Raw genomic sequence first — 23,196 nt, forward strand, 5'->3', positions numbered from 1 at the left:
ACTCAACTAGCTAACGTGAATTAGTTCACAACGAAGTTGTAATTACCCCAAAACAGCTCTTTATAAAGTAATGTACACCAAGTTATGGCTTAGCCTAGCAGGCAAATATATAAACAGTCATACAATTGACACAATGCCTATTTTCTGACAATTTACATGAGTGAATTTACCAACCTGAAAATCGCTGCTCCAGGAGGCTGATCTGATGTGCCTGGCTGCCTGCTACAGTACACACGCAAAAAAAGAACAGATAGAGCGGGATCTGCGTTGGTAGGAACAATCAAAAGCCAACATACATGGAAGTTGGGGTAAAAAAAACAGATAGCGGGATCTGCTTTGGGTAGTAGGGACGATCAAAAGCCAACATACATGGAAGCTGGGGTTTAAAAAAACAGATAGCGGGATCTGCTTTGGATAGTAGGAACGATCATACATGGAAGCGACTTAAGGCCGATACCCCTGCGACATTATTATATGGGAGGATTCCATGCTGATCTGAAACCGACATCGGGCAGATGTATGTGTGCTGTCTGGGTGTATGTCCGAGGGTCAGCTTGTGGGTTTTGTAAGGGCCAGCATGAGGGACAAGACCTACAAAGTTGTGTGGTGAGTTTTGCAGGGCGGTTGGTAATGCTAAATCTAGTTAACATTAGCTAGGCTACTGTAGCCTTCATACTGTATACCTGTGTACATACTGTGTACATACCTTCAACGTTAACCGCTTTCACACACACACACAATATAAAATACACAATGGTAAATATAACATTCAATACCAAAACACTATTATTTACACGATTACTTCTGAAATAACTGCTATTAACTGCACATTCACTATATAAAAATCACTGTTTGGAGGAAAAGGTTTGTGTGCTGCCGTGTCGGTTGGAAGTTCTAATGGCAAAATCGCGCCAGGTTTGCCTATATTATTCAGTGAGGTGCGGTGGTTTATGGGATGAGTAGTTCCTTCGCTCGGAATTGAAAATATGTTCTCTTCGTTTTTTCACTCGAAATGATATGTTGTATGCTTATGAGTTACGCCGTAGCTGATTATCCTAAGACATACTTTAAAACTCTTTAGATACGGATTTTTCCAAAACGTCAGTGGGAGAAATGAATGGGAAATTTACTTCCGGAAACTAAGCTTTCTCGGAGGAGGGGCGGGACTGTGATGCTCTATTGCGTCCGAGGCATTTTGATCGGTGTCCGTTTGGGAACGCCCTTTGAAAATGGGCTGTGAACGAACCTTCCCCAGACCCACTCTCAGTTATGACTGAGGAGGGTCTGGTTTCAACCGGGCTAAGCAGTTGCTTCCCATCTTGAACAAATAGCAATGCTTTAGTGGATCCATGAAATTGATTTTGTACAATCAAATGCTGTTTTTATTTCTTGATTTTCAATGGTTAATGTCATGTTAGTCAAAATACACTATACAAACAACTAGTAAAAGTAAAACAAGTAAAACAAAAGGCCAATAATGTATTACACATTATTTTTTAAGAAATTCTGCCGATTTGAACTTGAAGTATTGTTAAATGTCGCATTGTCACTTTAAGAGAGTCTAAACGGTTCTCATAACATCCTTTTGCCAGCTGTTGCTCACAAAGGATAAGGCTGATTCAACTCTAGCCTTTGTTTGCGCCACATAGACAGCACAATATTAAGTTATTACAAGGAGTCTTCATTGTTAGGAAATGGAATCATGTAATAAGTTGTTGCTAGTGTGACATTTCTGTTTGCAGTTTGCCATTAAAAGTGCAGTATGAGCATGGTAGCCACCTAGCTATCTGAATGGAATATAGGCTATATCGGCATATGCTTAGCAAACGCTAGTTATTCTGGTAACATGAATAACATGAACATGAAACGTGTGCTTCCAAGCACAGACGTCACACTTTAAATCCTACCTGTTGCTTTTCACCATCCACTGTCGCATCCCTTGACATGCCATCTCAATTTCCCTTTCTTTTTCTATTTTAGCCCCCGACAGCTTTTTTGCTTTATCCATCTTTTCCCATAGACGAAAACTCACTACTCGTACCTGCACACTCAGCGCTCACGGCGCCCCCACTCCCTCTTCTATGTCAAAATTCTATGATAGAATCTTATGAGATAGGGCGCCTACTCTAGCCTGTAAGTCCTCTAAAATGTTAACATTGAGGAAATGCAGAAATGATTTAGAAACATACAACAGTAGCTACATATAGAATGCACCAGATATATTATTATTATTATTATTAATATTATTATTTTTACCATCGCTTTGGCGCCCCCATGGTTCTGCGCCCCTATGCGCCGCATATAGTGCATGCCCACTTTTTGCGCCACTGGTTTTAAACAGACTTCACACACTCCATTAGAAAAAAAAAAACACAAATTAATTGTAACTTACATTGGGTGTGGTAAGAAAACGTCCGTTTCGTCCTCGTTTGTTGGACGAACCAGACAACAAGAACATAAACTTTCTTCAAGAGGATGCTTGACAGCAGTGCCTGTAGGAATCAATGACGTGTAACCTGCGTTGTGTTGAACCTGCGCGATTCAGCCCTGCACACGCCCGGACTCGAACACGCGAATAGCAGCACCTCGGATCGGGAGGCAAGCACGCTAACAATTGAGCCAATAGCCCAGGCTACTGGCTTGCATGCCAGCAGCACTCTTGTGGCGTCGGGGAGTGAGGTTTACCAACGTTCCACAAGCACAGCTAAGCTAGCTGGCATCCGTTACAGACGCAAGGAGAACGCTACTGCAATGCGCACAAGTTAATTATGGGATGTGTATTTTAAGGAGCACCAGATTGTATGCATTAGAAGCGGAGACAGTTGGATTCACAGGTGACACCTGTGCCAGTGTTCTAATTAGCCCGGGAACTACTCTGGGAGCTTAACGAGTGCAGCTGCCTTTAGGCCATTATGACATCACAGCCATTCAAGTGGGGGGAAATTAGCTTTTTAACATTTTTAATCCCCTATTTCTCAAAAAGTATAAACTTTTAAAAATATATATAACTCTCTTGCCCCACTCCAGACCTTCAGAACGGTTATTTAAACATGTCTGTACGTTAAGCGGTTAGAGTTGCATTCATTCTTGAAAAGGTAAAAAGAAAAGTTTATAATAAGAAGCAGCCAGGAGATTTCAAGATAGTCTATCCCATCCACTTTAATCAATATTTGCCAGGGGTATGAATCATTTTGTTAATTGTGACCTGACAGACAGGAATGTCAGAATGTATAAATGATCTACAGTGGTGTATAGCTTTGACAAAGGGGTGTTTTACAGCATATTGGTCACTTTTTATTTGCACAATGCTGTAAAAGCCTTTGTTTTTTTTATATACTGTCACAATGGCTGTCAACAGGAAAAAAAAAAAAACTTGGGATATCCATGTCCATTGTCTTGCAATCAACCCCCAATCACAATAATGTATAACTTTATAGTTTTGAAAATAGAAAATAGCGCTGTTGTTCATTGGTCATTTGTAAAACACTTACAGAGTAAACTGTCATATTGATGGACCCGGGTAATCCTGCAGCATAGCATGCAGTGTAGATGTATATATTTGCTGTTTTTTTTTTTTTTCTGTTTCATTAATTAGGACTACGACTAGTTGGTGGTAACACACGCTGTTCTGGACGAGTTGAGGTCCTCCACAATGACACTTGGGGCACTGTATGTGATGACGGCTGGGACATAAACGATGCCACGGTGGTGTGTAGAGAGATGGGCTGCGGTCTTGCTGTCCAGGCTCTTTCCGGAGCCCAATTTGGACAGGGAAGTGGCCAGATCTGGATGGACGATGTCTCTTGTGCCGGAAACGAGAATTCCCTGACACAGTGTCCTCATAGCGGGTTTGGGACTCATAATTGTGGACATGTAGAGGATTCTGGAGTGGAGTGTGCAGGTAAGTAAATCCCTTAGTTACTACCACACAGTGGTGGGTGTATTTCTGTCAGAATAGTACTCACACCAAGTCCACATATAATTATCAACAAATAAACATCACAGAAGATCAATTATCTGGACAGAGAACCAATTTGCGAAATCAGTGGCAATTGTTATGATGAAGTGGGTAAACACAGTTGTAGATGATAAACAGGGTTGGGTAGTAACGGATTACATGTACATTAATCTAGATTACATAATCAGATTACAAAAATCAAGTAACTATAATCAGCCCAGATTACAATAAAAAAACATTCAAAAACATTGTTGGGGATTACCTGATTACATTTTATTATGCAAACAATGGAATTGTTTTATGATAGCCTAGCTATCTTTTAATTTGACATGACGTTCACTTTTTAGACTTTTTTTTATAGTTTATAGTTTAAATATAGATATAGTTTAAATTATTCATACCCCTGGCAGATATTGATTTTCTCTTGACCAATATGATTGTTCTTACTTAAAATTACACTTGCATATGCCAAAAGGTTGCAAGACAATGTGGTAAAAAAGTGTGTATCTTTTTATGAAAAATTGCGTGTTCAAAATGATTCATACCCTTTTTAAACAATCACTGGAAACATCTTTATTTACCACCACAGCTCTCAAAATGGTTCATAATACCCACCAAGTCTCTTCATGTCTCCACAATGATTGTAGACTGCACCTTTTCAGCAGCAATCTGGGTTTTGAGGCAGGAACGATTATTTGCCATCACTTTGGCCTTGTGCTCACTTTTTTGACGGAGGTCCACTCTAAAATGCTGATATTGTTCTCTGTTAACCAATTTTTGCCTTGTTTGGCTGTATGTTTTGGATCATTGTGTGGTTTAATGTTCAAATGCTGCCTTTTGGGGCAGCCATGGCCTACTGGTTAGGGCTTCGGCCTTTGGGCTTGCCGGTTCAACTTCACTAATACACGGATTGGGATAAATGCAGAGACCAAATGTCCCTCACGGGATCAAAAGATATACTTACTGACTAACTTACATACTATTGGGGCAGGTCTCTCGGCACACTGCCTGATCTTTTCCTCCTAATCTTAATGTAGCCTCTTGTTTTAGTGTTACTGTTTACTTTGAGAAAGTCACCAGGTCCCCCTGGTTGAAAAACATCCCAAAATAATCATTTTCTCACCCCCACAATTGAAATGGACATGGTGTCATTTGGGTTTAAGGCTTCCCTTTTTTATGCCAATCTCAGGCCATGTCCCTGGGTCAAAAAAATCCAGCGAAAGCTAAATTCTTTGTCCAGGTGTGCCCTTATAAAGGTTAAGCTGAGTTGTGCATGTTTGGAGAAGAGTGGAGAAAAATAGAATGAGAATTTTTTCATCAATTCTGTGGTGGTGTCTTTTACTTAATGGGCATATTTATTGAAGTCATCTAAAAGTAATCAGATAATGTTACAGTACATGTTTTTGGTAATCCAACTGATTACGTTACTGATTACAAAAATGACCATGTAATTTGTAGTCAGTAATGGATTACATTTAAAAGTAATCTGACCCAACCCTGTTGATAAATGTAAGCTATACATATACATGTTTTGAAAATAAATTTCTTATTTTCCCTTTTTATATGTGTTTCTATTCCTCATGCAGATGTGGAGAACGTCCGGCTCGTTGGGGGAAGTGGTCAGTGCTCTGGCCGAGTGGAGGTGAAGTATCGAGGCACCTGGGGGACAGTGTGCGATGATGGCTGGGACATGAACAATGCCCAGGTGGTCTGCAAGCAGTTGGACTGTGGAGAGGCGCTCGCTGCTCCAGGCGTTGCTTCATTTGGTCAGGGCACTGGTCAGATCTGGATGGACGATGTCAACTGCGCTGGCAACGAGGAGGCCCTAAGCATGTGCCCACACTCGGGATTCGGCAGCCATAACTGTGGACACCAGGAGGATGCAGGGGTGATCTGTGCAGGTCAGAAACAGAGAGCTCAGATTGTGCCGGTTATTAAAGAGCTTGAACAACAGGACTATGGGTCAATTTACACTGAACTTACACTTTAAGTTTCACTGTTTACTATCAGTCACAAGTATTTATTGTGCAATTTTATTGATTAGCATACTTACCACTTTTGGTGGCTGATCAGAAAAAATATTTTAGCAGGAATGTATGAATGTGTGTAAAGGTGACATATAGAACTGAGACCCAATTTAGTGTCACACAAAAACGGCAGTCCCTCTGCATGCTAGAAACAATGCATGCATGCTGAAATTACATTCAATGTCCTTTTTTAATTTGAATAAATAATAATAATAATAATAATACAGTTGTTATTCTTATCTATTCTTGTTTTTGCCAGATAATTCTGTCCTTGACCTTGACCTCACCTGTGGTTTCTACAATCTGGAAGTCAAATTTTCCAGGGTGCATGTGGAGGGCAGTGGCCTGAACGCCTCCAGTGTTCACCTCGCATTCCCACAATGCACTGCCCAAGGCGAGCATAATGGAAGTTTGTATATCCTAACGCAACGTCAAGACGGCGACTGTGGCACTGTCCTGCGGGTGAGGATCTAGGGTCGCCCCCTACTGGGAAAATTCAGTACAGTCAGCAGTGATATGAACTTATTTTCAAATGATTTTTTTAGAATTACCTGTTTGTTTTTTGTTGATTGAAAAAAAAAAACAATTGTTCCGTTTTTGCACTTTTCATTCAGTCAAACAATTGTTGACTTTTACTTGCTGATTGAAAATTGTAACAATTGGCAAATGTTGCACTATTACACAAGACTGGACAAAACTAAATGCTGCTGCACTAACTAAATGAGGTCAACTGAGCTCCATGTTAAAATTGGCCAGAGTTCTCCTAAATGGCAATCTTGACAATCACACAGTCATAGTTTTTCTACGTTTCATACATCCCAAGAAAACATAATAAAAGTGTTATGAAAAAAAATAAACATTAGAAACAAGAAAATAACATGTACCTATAATACCTGGAAGTAACCTACCAACATGACTTGGCCCTATAGCACAAACTTCAGCAATTTATGTATAGTTTACTTGATTTAACTAAGCATGTTTACTTTTCCACCTCAGAATTAAATGACACTCGTTTTAGGCAAGTAATCTCAACAAAAATACATTTTATTATATTATTGTGGTCTAAAACGCATGGTCACTAGTCAAAAGCTTATTTAAATTAAGTGGGATGTCCAGACAACATTGGGAGGGATTTCATTATTAAACATTGGGTGGATGGTGCAACAAGGCGTTCCTATGATTCTTAATCAGTCATGGGTGTGTTTTGGGCGTAACATCATTCAAACCAATGAGAATGACATCTGTCATTCCCTTTAACAGCAAGCTGCAAGCAGCGCAACTTCAAACAGTGCATTGGTATTTTGATAGTCAGCGGCACATTTGAAGGAATCTGCTTGCACGGGAGACCATAAGCTGATGAATGTGTAGAAATGTTTGAGTCAGTCCATGTTGTCAAGTGATGGAAAAACCAAAACTGACAAAGTTGCTAATCTGCCAAAAAACATGGGATAGTGGACCTGGCCACAACTGCAGAGAATACAAATGGCATGCTTAATTGTTATGGTTATGAGGGGGTCCTCGGAAAATGTTCTCCCCCAAAAGGGTTCCTTGGAACCAAAAACATTGAGAACCCCTGCACTAAACCATGCTTTACTAAAACCTAGCAGAGTATACTGTATAGCCTACACACATCTGCACTCGTCTATTATTTGAACTCATTGGCAAAGTGAAACTAACTTCACCGTGGTCTCATAGTCAGCGACAAAACAGTTATACACAGTAACTTTCACCATTGACTCCCAATAGGTAGCCTTTGAAAATATAGCCTGACAAAAAACAAAAAAAAACAACACTTATATAATGTTTGAATGATTGAATAAAAAACCTAAGGACATTTATCCTGCAGAGGAGTTGCTGCTTACACCTCATGACAGTGCGTCTTCAGCCGTGCTTCATATTTGCCTCACTTTTATCAGTCATTACCAATTTGCAAATGATGGTGAATAACTACTCATTGTGAGATGTATTTTTTTAATATCTTTTTTCTAATTTTGTTTCACATTGTAATCGTGTAATTTGTAATGTTTTGCATGGATGTGCACTGGTGCTCGTTTGTGGTTGAGAGAAGCCGGGTGCGTTGTGCACCCACCCATATCACTGTTGATAATGCGCTCTTAAAATAAATATGTGATATTTTACAAGAAAATATTACAACGGCAAGACAGTGGAACAAAAGTTAAAATATGTGAGAAACCCTGAAAAAAATAGGAGGGTTGACTGCTATGTGTAGAGGGTTAATAATACTGCATTTTGCAACAGTATTTAGAAACGGGTTTAGTTCACTATTAATTGCAGAAATGAATACAAGGATACAAGGAAGTTTATTGTCACATGCATATAGTTACTGGAAGTAAGAAATGCAGTGAAATTATGTCTGGTGTCAGCCTATTTGTGCATTAATGGGGGGGGGGTAAAAAGTGCAGTAGAAGAGGGGTTTAGTAGATTAAGTGGCAAGGGCTGCATAAAAAAAGGTGGGGGAGGATTGGGATTGGGTGGGGGGCACCAACAAGGAGTACCCAAGAGCAACAGGGGCAAGGAAAACTCCCTTACCAAGGAAGAAACCTTGGGCAGATCCACGGCTCAAGGGGCTAACCCAACTGCCAGGGGTCTTGGTGTGTGTGTTGGGGGGATGACAGGGGAGATGGGATAGTGTGCTGTGTATGTGGGGAGAGGGCAGTGTGCAATATGTGTGTTGGAGAAGCTTCCTCATGAGACAATGTGCTGTGTATTGGGGGGGGGGGCAGTGTGCTGTAAGTATGTTGGGGATATGTACAATATATATACAAATTAATTCAATACATATTTTATAAATACTATTTATGTATCTACAACTATTCATATATACATGAATAACATCATGTTACCATTCAGAATTTATTTTTTATTTTTTTGTAACATTCAGTAGTTACAAAAAATGTTTATCTTTTCTGCAGACCAATGGCACACACAACATCTACTCCAACGCGTTATTTCTGTACTTCCTCCCTGATGGAAGCACACACTACTACAAGCCAATGAACTTTCCTTTCTCCTGCGTCTACCCACTTCAGAGGGAGACCAACTTAAATGTTGTCCTTAGACCCTTTTTGATGTAAGTTATATTTTTCTTATTAATATTCAATTACAGCACATTTCTAAGAGCTTGTTATCATTGACTATCAAAATGGAAAAACAAAATAATACTAGTAGTTAGCTAGCTGTCTGTTCTCTCTAATTGTAGCAAGTTAATTGAGGTTAATAAGTTAATAAATAGAAATGTCATGCCAGAGGAATTACAATAGTGGATGGAAAGATGCTGGCTAAATGTTGGTGGGGAGATTCCTGAAAAAAAAACATTGAATCACTTAATCTTTGAGTTCATACAAACCCTCTTACCAAAAAATGTTGTGTGTCTGGCGTTCTTGAGATATCACATTCAAGGTGGGTTTGACCTTGACATTTGACTTAATCACTGAGTCCATACAAATGTTCACACCAAATTTGAAGCATGTGAGTCAAGCCGTTCTGAAGTTGTGACACAATAAGCACGAAAGTTGGCCTTTGGAAAATGTAGTTCAGAGAAAGCCTAATTGTATGCAATGCAATAGGCTACCTACAAAACGGGGCTTTCATTTGGTGTTAATGACTGCTCATTCTGCACCCAGATAACAATTAGTCATTGAAGTAATGTTAAATCAACATTACTTTGTCAACATTAAAAAATCATTGATTCTAGGGCACAACCAGGATGATTGAAACACGGGACGAATGAAACATTCCGGTTTTCTCCGAGTGCAACGATGATAGACAGACATCATTTGGACAAATCATAGAGCATATTAACCTCCATTGCTTAGCCAAATGCCTTCCTGTTACGTCCTGTTATCACGGAGGTAAAGGCGATAAACGATTTTTGATGGTCACAAGTATACCTCATTAGTGGTTTATTTTTTTGATTATTAAAGAGTGTTTTTCATTTAAAGGTTTGACTTCATGCTTATTCAAAATTTAGTGATCTCCCCAATCCCAGACGTTCACATTGCATGTTTGTTTGTATTGGATGCACAACAGCCTATAATGCTAAATGTCTATGGCGGGACAATTGAAACACCTGTTTCATTTGTCCCGACCAGGCAGTAAAGCCCATTTATTCTAAGTTAATGCACACATATCTGTGTTTATACTATATTTTATGCAGATGAGACATGGAAAAGCAGTTGTAGAAAGATGCAAATATATTTGGGGCTATCAGGTAGGGAGTCGAGTTTTTCCATGTTAACCTATGGAGACTGACAGCCTGTGGGTCATGAAGGGCACTTATTTGGATATATCTTTAACCACATAAAAACAGAGTGAAATAACATTTTGTACTATAGAAACATTATATAATTCGAAACATGCATTATTCTAGCTATATTAACCTGTTTAATCCCAAATTTTTCCCAGACTTGAATATATCAAAATCATGTGTCTTGAGTAACCCTTTGAAGTAATCAATCACTATTTTTTCAAATTTTCCTGAAAAAGTGGGTGAAAAAGAGTGTTTTATGCTTGGTCACAATTGTTACCGTTGGGAAACAACATAGTCCGATTTTAGGGATTTTCACACATTTCATTGTGCAATCATCTAATTTCCACTAAATTCCAGTCAGAGATGATAAGGGGACATTGTCCCAGGTCTGTTCTTTACTTTTAATTTTGTATCACAATACAATACTCAACATTGCCTCTGCAATTCTCTATTATATTATAAGTGTGCCGATTTTTACATAGAAAAGGCATTATATCACACTATTATGACTATAGTGTAAACAACACAACCCTACAATACAACAGCAACCACAAATGTTACAAAAAGAGATGTTGTTTGTTTGTTTGTTTATTGTTGTATTATTTAATTTTATAATTATTTATTTAATTAATTGATTAATTACACAACAGATTGTCCTGCAAGTCTACTGCCATACTTCCAATGCCATTAATTGCCTTTCCATTGGACCAGCAATTGGTCTCCTTTGCTCAGTGGTATTGTTAAGGTCACTAAATGAAGTGCACCTATGTTACCTGGTCCCTATGCTCCAAAGGCCTTATATTCATAAGGCCCTATGTTCCCAGTGTCCCAGTTTTGGTGAAACATATTTTCATCACAGCATGACTTAGTAACTTGCCATCTTCATAAGGCCCTATATTCCCAGTGTCCTATGTATCCTGGAACCTATGCTTATTCGGGTACCTATTATGTGCTTTATAAAGCTGGAGGACCCTGGAAACATACAATGCTTGACCTGGGGAACACAGGACCCCTGTCCATAATCCTATTACATATAAACCTGAGGAGCATAGGGGCCTGCTCTGACCTCAGTTATTGGCCTAATCTAGTTTCAGAGGGGTGTGGTATCCACTATATTGCTAAATTTGATTAATTTTACCACCAAATTAAGGTTCTAAATGCATAACAGGAAACATTCTGTAATTTGGACATACAATAGTGTGAGAGCAGATTTTTGAGACACTTGATCTTTATTTTTGATCACATCAAGCTCTGCTTCTGGTTCATCTGACTGGTCCCTGTGGCAGAGGCCCTTTACTGTACATAAGTGGAGGGGTATTGTTGGGGAAAAGGGGTGGGGAATACATTTTCTGGTAAGGTTGTTCATGTCTACTGCAAGTCTATACATAAATTCAGCCAATATGTCTTCAACAGGCTGACTGGCAAGTTGATTATACCCCCACCACCTTGTTTATATGTGACATATGTAATATAATAGTCAATAAGTATAATGATTTACTGTTTTTGAGGTGTGATTGTAAAATCTGGGCAGTCAGTTAGATCCGATATGTGCAGGAAGTGACTGATTGATTGATGACTGAATGAAATTAAAATAAAGAACAGCATAGAAAATCAGCTATTACAATAGCTATGTATAATAGTGTGGTATAATAGATTTTCTATGTAAAAATTGGCACACTTAGAATATAATAGAGAATTTCAGGCCATGTTGAGAAATGCCATGTGATACAAATTTAAAAGTAAAGAACAGACCTAGGACAATGTCCCCTTATCATCTCTGAATGGAATTTAGTGGAAATTAGATGATTGTACAATGAAATGTGTGAAAATCCCTAAAATCGGACTATGTTGTTTCCCAACGGTCACAATTGTGACCATCATCATGTTCACTCATGCTATGAGAACGCTGAACAAAGTTCATATATTTCAATTGCATCCCTCCATACTAGACACCTTAAAGATGATGTGTACCAAAAATCTTTCTCCTATGTTTACATAAACATACTTTTCTAAGCTTTAGTTTGGGAGCTTTTGGGTGGACATTTTCTGGTCAGGGTGCAACCAAAACATAAGCAGCTCTGGCCATGTGACAAATTACACTACACATTTGGCACTGCAGATATTTAACTGAGACCCTTTCAGGTTTCTATTATTGGGAGAAATGTATTGATAATTCATCCAGTAACAGTTTTAAAGGCACAAGAGCAAGATTTTTTTGTACGGTCACAATTGTGACCGTTGGGATTAAACGGGTTAATTTCCATAACCGCGAGATACACGTCTCACCATGACGGCAATGAGTTGTTAACAGACATTAACCAAGACATATAGCCCAGCAGCAATCTATCTCAAACTAGATGTACCGCATAGCGGTACAAAATATGACCACCGCTCAGTCCTGTACATCCATTCCGCGAAAATAAATCATATTGATGAATTTGTCTCCATCTTCTACTCCATCCCCCACTCTTGAAACTTTTGTGTATGCTTGTTTGGAATGTGTGTTTGCGGGCCGCACACAAAGTAGCCTACTGGCGCTGCAAAGGTGAATAGATTTGTAGCACTTGCCAAAAAATTTGTAGCATTGTTATAAAACCTTTAAAATATCTAAACAAGCACAAGTAGGGCAGTTCATCACAGTCCATCCATTTCAACTGGACTGATGAATGTTGATGTACACCTGTAAAATATCTAAACAAGCACAAGTAGGGCAGTTCATCACAGTCCATCCATTGCAACTGGACTGATGAATGATGATGTACACCTGTAGGCTACATTGTATTTGGAAAAAGCAGAAGGTAGCAGCATGATGTATTTATTTATTTATTATTAAACAAAACAATCCCTGTCAGTTCCATGCAGTTTTCAACAGCTATCAAGAAGAGAGGTCATGTTCACTGAGTTCACCCAGCCTAGTCCATGGTAGGCGCCCAATAGAAATATTGTTTAATTTTGCGATTGAGATATCCACGCACTGGCGCTCCCCCTGCGACGTGTTCACCCCCGGTTTCAGAGCTATTCTAAATGCAAAAATTCATAGAGGGAGTTATGACAAAGCCGTGACTGTTAACATAAGCTATATAAGGTAGGCCCTATGCTAGGCCTATTACACAACATAAATTGTCAATAGGCTATGGCAACCCAAATAAAATCTCCTTTGGGAACCAATGGCTTACAGTATCAAGCGGACTTAAGCTGCCACCTCTTGGCGAAAAGTTAATAGTTTTGCATATCAGTAGTACATTTCACACAGCTGTGTTAATCAAGGCGCGAATGAAGTGGACACTTCTAAATAGAACCCAACCCACTGTACAGTAGCTCAAGGTGGTCTGTGGCTAAAGCAGCCATAATGAAAGCGTTATCATTGTTTGGATACTTCACACACACACACACGTGTTTTTTAATCGCATAGACTACAACTACCAAGCTGGAATCAAAGCACATCGACTCCCCTCTCACACCCACGCACTTCTAACAAACAAAAAGCATCTCAGTCTCACGGTATTAGCCATAGGCAAAACTGTATCGGACCGGTGTAACGTTGCTACTAAATCATCCATCGCAAAGAAGGATTTTTGTAGCACGTGCAACAAATATGTGTAGGTACAGCCCTGCCCTGGATACATCTCTCAACGTGCGCTCTAAAACATTTGGTTTAAATGGAGATGTAGATCATCACGGGTGCGTTAATAAATCTACATTGCGGCGAGTTGACACAAATGATTCACTTTGACGATTTTATGTAGTTTCAGTCCTAGTTACTTTACTTTGGACCATGCTCTTCCTTACTTAAATCACCTTTGAAAACTAGATGTACCGCAAAGCGGTACAAAATATGACCACCGCTCAGTCCTGTACATCCGTTCCGCGAAAATAAATCACACTTCAATTTGTCTCCATATTTTACTCCATCCCCCACTCTTGAAACTTTTGTGTATGCTTGTTTGGCATGCCTGAGTGTGTGTAAAAGGCTGCACAGAAAGTAGCCAACTGGTGCTGAAAAGGTGAATAGATTGTAGAATAGCCAAAGAAGATGTAGCATTGTTATAAAACCTTTAAAATCTCTAAACAATCACAAGTAGGGCAGTTCATCACAGTTCATCCATTGCAACTGGATTGATGAAAGGTCACTTACACCTGTAGGCTACGTTGTATTTGGGAAAAGCAAAAGGTATCAGCATAATGTTATTTATTTATTTATTTATTTATTTATTTATTTATAAACAAAAACATCTCTGTCAGTTGCATGCCGTTTTCAACAGCTATCAAAAACAAAGGTCAGTTTTGGATGGATGGATTTTTTGTGAATGTTTCTTCTTCTACATAAGATTTTAGTCATCTTTAGTTCATGTAATACTTTATTGTCAATGCACAAATTAAGTAACAGTAGTCTAAAACGTTATTGTTAATGCACAAATTAAGTAACAGTAGTCTGAAACGAAATGCTGTTTTACATCTAACCAGTGGTGCAAATAACTGACATGTCCAAATAGGCCTTGATGAAATGCGTTGCTAGACTGTTCATACACATTTTAACGGGCCAAAGTTGAAGAGCTGTTGTCCGTTATTGTTCGTGCAAATATAGGCTGATTCATGTTCCCTTGCATTGTGTAACTGAGGGTCCATGGCTAGTCTGGCTTTCACCAGACCAAGCCCAATCTTTTAAGAAATCAAAAAATAAATAGCGGGCAGATCAGGCTGGGTTCACCCAGCCTAGTCCATAGGCACCCGATATTGTTTAATTTTCCGATTGAGATATCCACGCTCAATTCTAAATGCAAAAATGCATCAGGGAGTTATGACAAAACTGTAACTAACAAACTAGATCCTAATAGAAAGCTGTTAGCTTCCCTAAGCTACAGGTAGGCTTATAAGGTAGGCCTATTTACAACATAAATTGTCAATAGGCTATGCTGGCTTACACAAATAAAATCTCTTTGGAAACCAGGATCAAAGCGGACTTAAACTGCCATATCATTGGCGAAAAGTTGTAATAAAATTCACGCAGCTCCATGAGTCAAGGAAAGCGTGAATGAAGTAGCCACTTCTAAATGGGACCCACTACACAGTAGCTTAAGGTGTGTTGCTAAAGCAGCCATAATGAAATGAAGGTGTCATTGTTTGGATACTTCACACACACATGCTTTTTAATTTCACAGACTACAACTACCAAGCTGGAATCAAAGCACATCGATTCCCCTCTCACACCCTGCACACACTTAAAACAAAATAAACAGGCGTCTCAGTCTCCACGCATGTATAGGCAAAACTGTATCAGACCGGTGTAGCGTTGGTAAATCTTCCATTGCACAGAATGATTTTTGTAGCACGTGCAACAAATGACAGTCAAAGATACAATTACAGTGCTGCTATCAATTTGCTTGGTATAACCGCATTTATAGTTTTCTACAAAATGCAATCAATCAAATTGGCCTCCATCACTCAACCAACGCTAACGGTAACATTACCTAGGTCCTTATTGATATTATAAGATTAACATTACCTGCAGTAAAACCAAGCATGTCCGATAAACATCCTCAGATTTATTTCTGGCTTCAAGAAGAAATGGGAATTACATTTCATGTCAACATCATCCTATCCTTATTAGACGTTCTCTGCGGTAAACTACAGTCCTTGTAGGAAGCGTCCATTGTTTTTCCAACCCACTTTTAACTTCCAACAAAATTACGTCTCACTGCAACGATGCGCCATCTAGTGGACAAATGACTACTTATCGCCTACTTATCTTTTAATCCTACTGAATTTGTAATTATGTATCGGCCGTTCTAATACCCATAGTATGTGGGTGCCCGTGTGTGTGTGTGTGTGTGTGCATGTGTATATGTGTGCACCGCCATTTACAGGCCAATGAGTGTACAGTCACTAAATGTACACACAAGCTAATTTTTTTTGACCCCCCCATGGATGAAATTCTACGAAACTTGGCCTACCCCCAGAGAATGCCAGGTCAATCATACACATAAAATTTGGTGCAGTTCTGAACATCTTAACTGAAGATAGGGGCGATTAAAGCAGAATGATATTGCATTTTCATTTTTTACCGTGGGGGTGCAAATCACAAATTAGTGATTATGGGCCAGGTTGATGTGGGCCCTTGAGACCAACATACCATAAATGCCACGGTTCAGGTAGTTATTGAGGAAAAACTGCATTTTTTGGGTTTCGGGGGACCCAGCGCGGTGGGGGAGTGGCCCCCGGGGACCAAACTAAATTTTTCCGAAAAAGTCTAGTGGGGCTACATACCCACCAAAGTAGATGACGGGGGAAAAAAAAAAAAACTTTGACAATCCCTATATGACCGCTTCGCTAGCTTCGGTCATAATAACACATACTTGAAGTACCATTCATGATACTAGTGCAGTGCCCGTTCAAACATTCCATTCCTGAAGAAAACCCGTAGCTCAATTACATGCCCACAGGTATGCCTGCTTTAAAAATAGGATGATAGGGAAACATCATTCCAGCTAAGCATTCAATAATAAATATTGAATATTATAATATATTAGCCTATAATTAATGTGGCCTCTAATAAATTTAGGCATGGCTGCATGTGACATTTCTACAGATCAGAATGACATAATGACAACTGTTTTGAGTTAAATGTGTATAGCTTACTGAATAACTTCCTAATGCTATTCGAAGCTTGCACATACTTTTATTTTGAGTGGTCACTACATACCCGTGTTTGATGGCGTGATAAGTGCCGTCGCTCAGTCTGCAACTTGTCTAACGTTAGCTATGTGGCATTAGGCTATCGCTCGTTTCAATTTGGGACCTTGCAGTCGGAATTGTCGTTTTAGTCAAAGTCTCTTGAAAGTCCATAGTAGTCTGGGCTATTTGAGTGGTCACTACATACCCGTGTTTGTTGGCGTGTTGTTGCAAGTAATCATTTTATGCAAGCAAACTGCATACAGGGAGTCTTTATTGTTGAGGTCAGACATGATAATCATCTTGCATCTTAACCCACAAGCGGTTCCCAAGTAATCCGTTTAAATTGCGACTGACTATCATCAAAGTGAGACCTAGCAGAGCCCGTTCTCTGGACATAGCTACTGTCAGTACACGATCCATGGGGTGGAGCTCCCCTGAAACTGGTCCCCTTGGAAACAGTGCAGTGCAGGGATAAACGTCCTACGTAAATAAGCATATTTTGAAATATGCATTCAAAAATCTTCAAAATCGAGAGTGCACACCTTTGTGCCACGTGCGAGCCACATACGAAATCTTAGGTCAGTCTGACAAACGGTCAGCGAGATATGCGTGCCACAGACACACACACACACACAGACACTTCTTGCTTTATAGATAGATGTTGTCAAATATTGAAGTTGTTGGAAGTTTACATAATTTAAGCTGTATGTTTCATTCGTCCCCCATGCTATTTAATTTGCCCCAGCCAGAACAAAACGCACGTTCGACTTATCCTTAAATAACTCTTGAACGGTTTTGTTCAGAGCTGTAAATGCAACTGTATTTGACAGAGGACAGATGTAAGTTGCTAGTGACAAAATATTAACTTTCAGTGTTTTACAATGTTTTTGTAAATTACGCTTCATTAAAAAGTGTTTCATTCGTCCCGGTTCATCACTTTTACACCCTTCATTAATATTAAAGCGACGTTGAAATTCTAACTACAGATAGACAGGATTTCAATGGTATTTCCACTAAAATTAATATTGAAACAATGTTGAAATTACAACCAAACTAAAGATCAACGTGATTTCAATGGTATTTCACTTGGTATTAAACCTTGTAAACCACTATTAGCCTAATCTGGCAAAATATTGGGAAATTCATATCCTGCGTTATCTACAGCCAGGATAAATTTGGCTAGGCCTAGGTATGTCTGGTTTAGGCTACACAAGCTTGCATAAATAACCATTGACAACTTGTTATCAGTTAAGCAAGTGCATTTATTCACTCTTCATCTAGAAATTCACGTCTGCTGTGCTTTCCTGCCATCCATTCATTATAACATCCATAGCAGTTGCAGTCAGCCTGATCCTCCAGTAGCAGAGTGAAGTGGCACCTAACATAAGGGGGGATAAAAAGAGACAGTTGTTAGATAAATATGTTCAACTGAACAACAAACTAACAGCTAAGCCTACAATCAAGTCATTTTACGCCACAACCTACCACTCATACAAACGTAGTTCAAAAGGAAGGCTAAGTTTCAGCCAGTGACTGTTTGCCATAGAAGGCCATTTCCCTCGTCAGGCCAGCTAACGCTAGGAAAGGCGGCTGACAATTTGAGTGTGAAGGCTTAGCACTACCGCCACTGCACACAACCGTGAACCTAGAAACATTCCCGAGGTCTAGCTAACGTAATAACTTACCTACTGAATCCTCAGTTATCGCTTAATCAAGTTATGAACTTACTCGACGTAATACTAATATTATCAAATTAACTAGAGTTAAACGTAACGTCCTCTCTAGACGTAGCAGCTACGAGTGTGTTGCTAATTGATGACAGGTAACGCAAGCTTGCTTGCTTTCTTGTCTATCCGAGTTGTTAAAAACAGACTTATACTCCATAAACATATACTCCATTCGTATAGAAAATACAAATGAATTGTAACTTACATTGGGTGTGGTAGGAAAATGTCTGTTTCGCCGTAGTTTGTTGGACAAGGCAGACACCAAGAACGTAAACTGTCTTGAAGAGAATTGAGCAGTGTGGTTCAAAAGCAAATAATTACAGGATGTGTAGGACTAGTTTAGGGAGCGCCTGATTGTATGCAGGTGGACCTGCACCTGATTACTTTACGACCCTTCTATATGAGCCCCTTTGTGATAGAGAAAAATACATTTTTTAACATGTTTAATCCCCTATTTCTCAAAAAGTACAACCTTTTCAAAAAATCTGAAATGATAACTCTCTTGTCCAATTCCAGACCTACACAACGGTTCAACATGTCTGTACGTTAAGCGGTTAGAGCCGCATTCATTTTTGAAAAGGTAAAAAGAAAAGGTTATAAGAAGAAGAAGAAGAAGCCAGGAGATTTCAAGATAGTGGATTCCATCCACTATAATTATTAATGTGCAGTAGTGTTTATGTGCAATAATAATGGAGTATTTAGCAGAGGATAGCTGGAATAAAGAACTTTAAAATGTAAATGTACCTGTACTATGTTAATCTTTGCATTTTGTGTGAATAACACAATTCTGAAAAAGGTAAGGTAGAATTCAGATGACTGTAAAGAGGATACATCTAAGGTTATCGCAGTGTGTCTTATTGTTTGGGCGGACACAAGAACAGTTCAAAGAATGATAAAAGAATGGAATTAGAGAAGGCTATAATGTTAAACATTTATTTTTATTCTCCAGGAAAAGCGTACAATCTGAGCCAGATCCAATATCCAGGCATGTCAAAGCACGGACACTACCTAATACCAGGTGCATACATATTTAAACATTTTCTTGTCTTATTCTCTACATTTAGGGGTGTGTCCAGTCCACATTCGGGGTGGTTTTGTTATCAAACGTTGGGCTTGTTCTTATGTTTCTTAATCAGTCATGAGTGTTTTGGGCGTAACATCCTTTAAAACAATGAGAATGTAATCTGTCATTCCCTTTAAAGGTCCCCTGTGTAACATTTTCAGTTGTTTGATCAAGTTGCAAAATCAACATTTCCCATCCATAAATGTGGCCCCATTCATGTTTAATTACCAAAACCACCAATTCGAAGCATACCTATTGGCTTAGATTTCCTCATTTACATCTACATAGTGCAGGGACGACTCTCCATGTACGTGTGCCATTTTAAAATAATGGTGGCCAGCAAGGGACATATGTGAAATACAGCTCAGTCTTTGGCGTCTGCATGCATAGAAAAAATGTTAGCTTGGATTCATCTGCAGAATTTCCCTACATTCAGCAATGTTACGAACCCATTGTCTTCAAGTCACATGTCTTCCTAACATTCAGACATTGAAATTGTATTTCCCAATGAAATAAATAAAGAGAAAAATAACTTTGTTCGTGATGTGTCACTGTCTCACTTGATCTCTAGTTTCTAGACCCAGAGACAGTTGATAAACTAACCTAACATAGTTTTGCTAGAACTACCACAAAGTTGCTGAACGTGTGTTATTTCAGGTTAGTTTGCAACAGTATACAAGTTTAACCAAAGTCCTTAGGTTAGCATTTGCACGTCTATTATTTGAACTCATTGGCAAAGAGAAACTAATTTCACCATGGTCTCATAGTCAACGACAAAACAGTTATACACAGTTACTTTCACTATTGGCTGAATAGCCTGAAAAAAGCAACACTTACTCCAATAATTCAAATGACTGAATAAAAAACCTAAGGACATGTATCCTGCAGAGGAGGATGATGTTGCACCTAAAACACACCCTTGACTGATTAAGAAACCTAGGAATGCCGTGTTGCACCATCTGCCTGACGCTTGGTAACGAAAACACTCCTAATGTGGACTGGACATCCTGCTAAATTTTCATAAGCTTTTGCCTAGTGACCATGTGTTTTAGACCACGAAAATAGGGCCCAAAGTATGAAGCAAATCCAAGATGGTCAGGTGGAAGGCATCTGTTGATTTCACATGGAATGACTCTAAATACCTCTCTTTCTCTCTCTTGTCTGCTCTCGGTGCATTTAGGAGCTATAGAGAAATTAGCCATTTGTATTTGTTTGTGTGTGTGTGAGAGAGAGAGAGAGAGATAGATAGAACAAGAGAGATAGAGAGAGAGAGAGAGAAAGAAAAAGAGAAAGAGAGAGTGAGAACCCATCATGTCATTGATTGATGCCAGATTACATTCATCATTATATGCACCTCTCCCCACCTGTAAGATAATGGATGAACAGTCTACAGGATACAGTTTTATATGTGTGTTTTTCTGTCCTGTGTGTTTAGCCTGAAGGGAGTCGTAGAGGTGGGTCCCCCCATCCAGACCTCCATGTCCCTGTACCGTTACCCAGACTACAGCGAGCCGTACCCAGCCGGGACGGTCATCCTGCCCGTTGGCACTTCCCTGTACCTGGGCGTCTCAGTGGAGAGCCACTCACAGGACACCGTGCTGGTCCTGGAGGACTGCTCCATTGGAGAGGTCTTGTCCCCCAATGAGCCGTATCGTCTGCTGAGGAACAGGTATGGGCTCTCCTTGGGTCTGCTTGGCCTGAGAAGAAATGGGCTGACCAATGTGGGTGCATGATGCTAACAGTTAGCATATCAGATAATAGTATACTCTTAAGACGAATGTGTTGTCCCTATCTGGACAAAGAGATGTGTTAAAAAACAACACAAGTTGTGTTGTTTTCAACACAAGCTGTGTTATTTTCAACACATATTGTGTAACAAATTAAAAAAAGTAAACAGCACAAAATGTGTTGTCCCTATCTGGACACAGAGTGTTGAAAACAACACAAGTTGTGTCGTTTTCAACACATTTGTTTTAAGAGTGTAGTAGTATCAGATAATACATTAAAAATTGACTTTTATATTGTGTACAACTTATAACCCTTTGAATACTGTACAGGAATACTGTGTGTTTCAGATATTAGTCTCTAACTTCAGATTCACATGCTTAACTCATTGAATACCAAGCTGTTTTCGGAAGCTTTGTCCTATTCTGTGTTATAGCTATGAACACATACAATGGCTCGTTTAAAAGGTGAGACTTTAAGCTCTCAGTGGATGCAAACTGTGTATTTCTACACGCCTCTGTTCCTGAGAAATCCCAAGCTAAACAGTGGCTAGTTTTCATCAAAATCGCTGTTTTTTTGTCTAGAAATGGAGATATAACGTCTTTCATGAAATATTAAGTTTCGTAATTTTTAAAAAAAGCTAAAAACGTAATATTACGTTTATAATGCATGGGAAGGAAAAACGTAATATTACGTTTTTGGCACTCAATGAGTTAAAGGAGAATTCCGGTATTTAGCACTTTGAGTCCCTTTTCTGGTTTGTTTTGGATGAACTAGAGTGGTGGACACAGAAATTTTGACGATGGTTCCTGTCTCGGACTTTTGGACGCGTTTAGAATCGCCTTGACTGCTTCACACTGACTGGCTACTGGCATGCACAAACATGTCCTTAAAACAACACATAGGGCCCTATCATGACATTCTAAAGTGCATCGTCACTCGTCAAAAGTCTATGCAAATTTGGGAGGGGTTTCGTTATCAAACGTGAAGCGCATGGCGCAACAAGGTTTTCCTAGGTTTTTTAATCAGTCATATGGGTGTGTTTGGGGCGTAACATCATTTTAAACCAATGAGAATGACATCTGTCATTCCCTTTAACGGTGCAAAGCGCGATATGTCAAATAAATGCATCAGTATTTTGGCATTCAACGGCGCATTTGAAGGAGGCTGCTTGCGAGACAGTATGGAATAGGCATTCTTAAACCATGCTTTACTAAAACCTAGCATAGCTTTCACGCATTTGCACTCGTCTATTATTTGAAGTCATTGGCAAAGTGAAACTAACTTCACCAAGGTGTCAGTCAACGAAGACAGTTATGCAGTTACTTTCACTATTGACTGACAATGGGTTACCACCGAAAACATAGGCTGGAAAAAGCAACACTTACCCTAATATTGCTCAAATGACTGAATAAAACAACATTTATCCTGCAGAGGAGTTGCTTATTATATCTCGTGACAGTGCGTCTTCAGCTGTGCTACATACGTTTCTCTCGCCTCTCCCCTAATCACTTTTAACCGTCATTACCAATTTGCAAATGATGGTGAATAACTACTCATCATGAGATGTACAGTATTTCGTAATATCTTTATTCTAGTTATGTTTCCCATTGTAACCGTGCAATTTGTAATGCTTTGCATGGACGTGCGCTGGTGTGCGTTCATGAATGATAGAAGGATGGTGGCTGCACTTGCCAATATGACATGCGCTCTTAAAATAGCATATGAACCACTCGCCATTGACTTCTGACCAG

General features: G+C 39.3%; 1 protein-coding gene across 1 annotated transcript in view; it reads left to right on the top strand.

Moving 5' to 3' along the window:
- Positions 1 to 23,196, top strand: part of LOC125298449 (uromodulin-like) — a 36,456-nt gene that overhangs the window by 10,893 nt on the left and 2,367 nt on the right. Inside the window, 6 exon segments of the mRNA XM_048249192.1 lie at positions 3,596 to 3,901; positions 5,545 to 5,859; positions 6,245 to 6,447; positions 8,919 to 9,076; positions 19,604 to 19,672; positions 21,153 to 21,386. Of these exon segments, the coding sequence (XP_048105149.1) occupies positions 3,596 to 3,901; positions 5,545 to 5,859; positions 6,245 to 6,447; positions 8,919 to 9,076; positions 19,604 to 19,672; positions 21,153 to 21,386 (1,285 nt within the window).

This window comes from Alosa alosa, chromosome 7 (assembly GCF_017589495.1).
Source record: "Alosa alosa isolate M-15738 ecotype Scorff River chromosome 7, AALO_Geno_1.1, whole genome shotgun sequence".
NCBI classification, from domain to species: Eukaryota; Metazoa; Chordata; class Actinopteri; order Clupeiformes; family Clupeidae; genus Alosa; species Alosa alosa.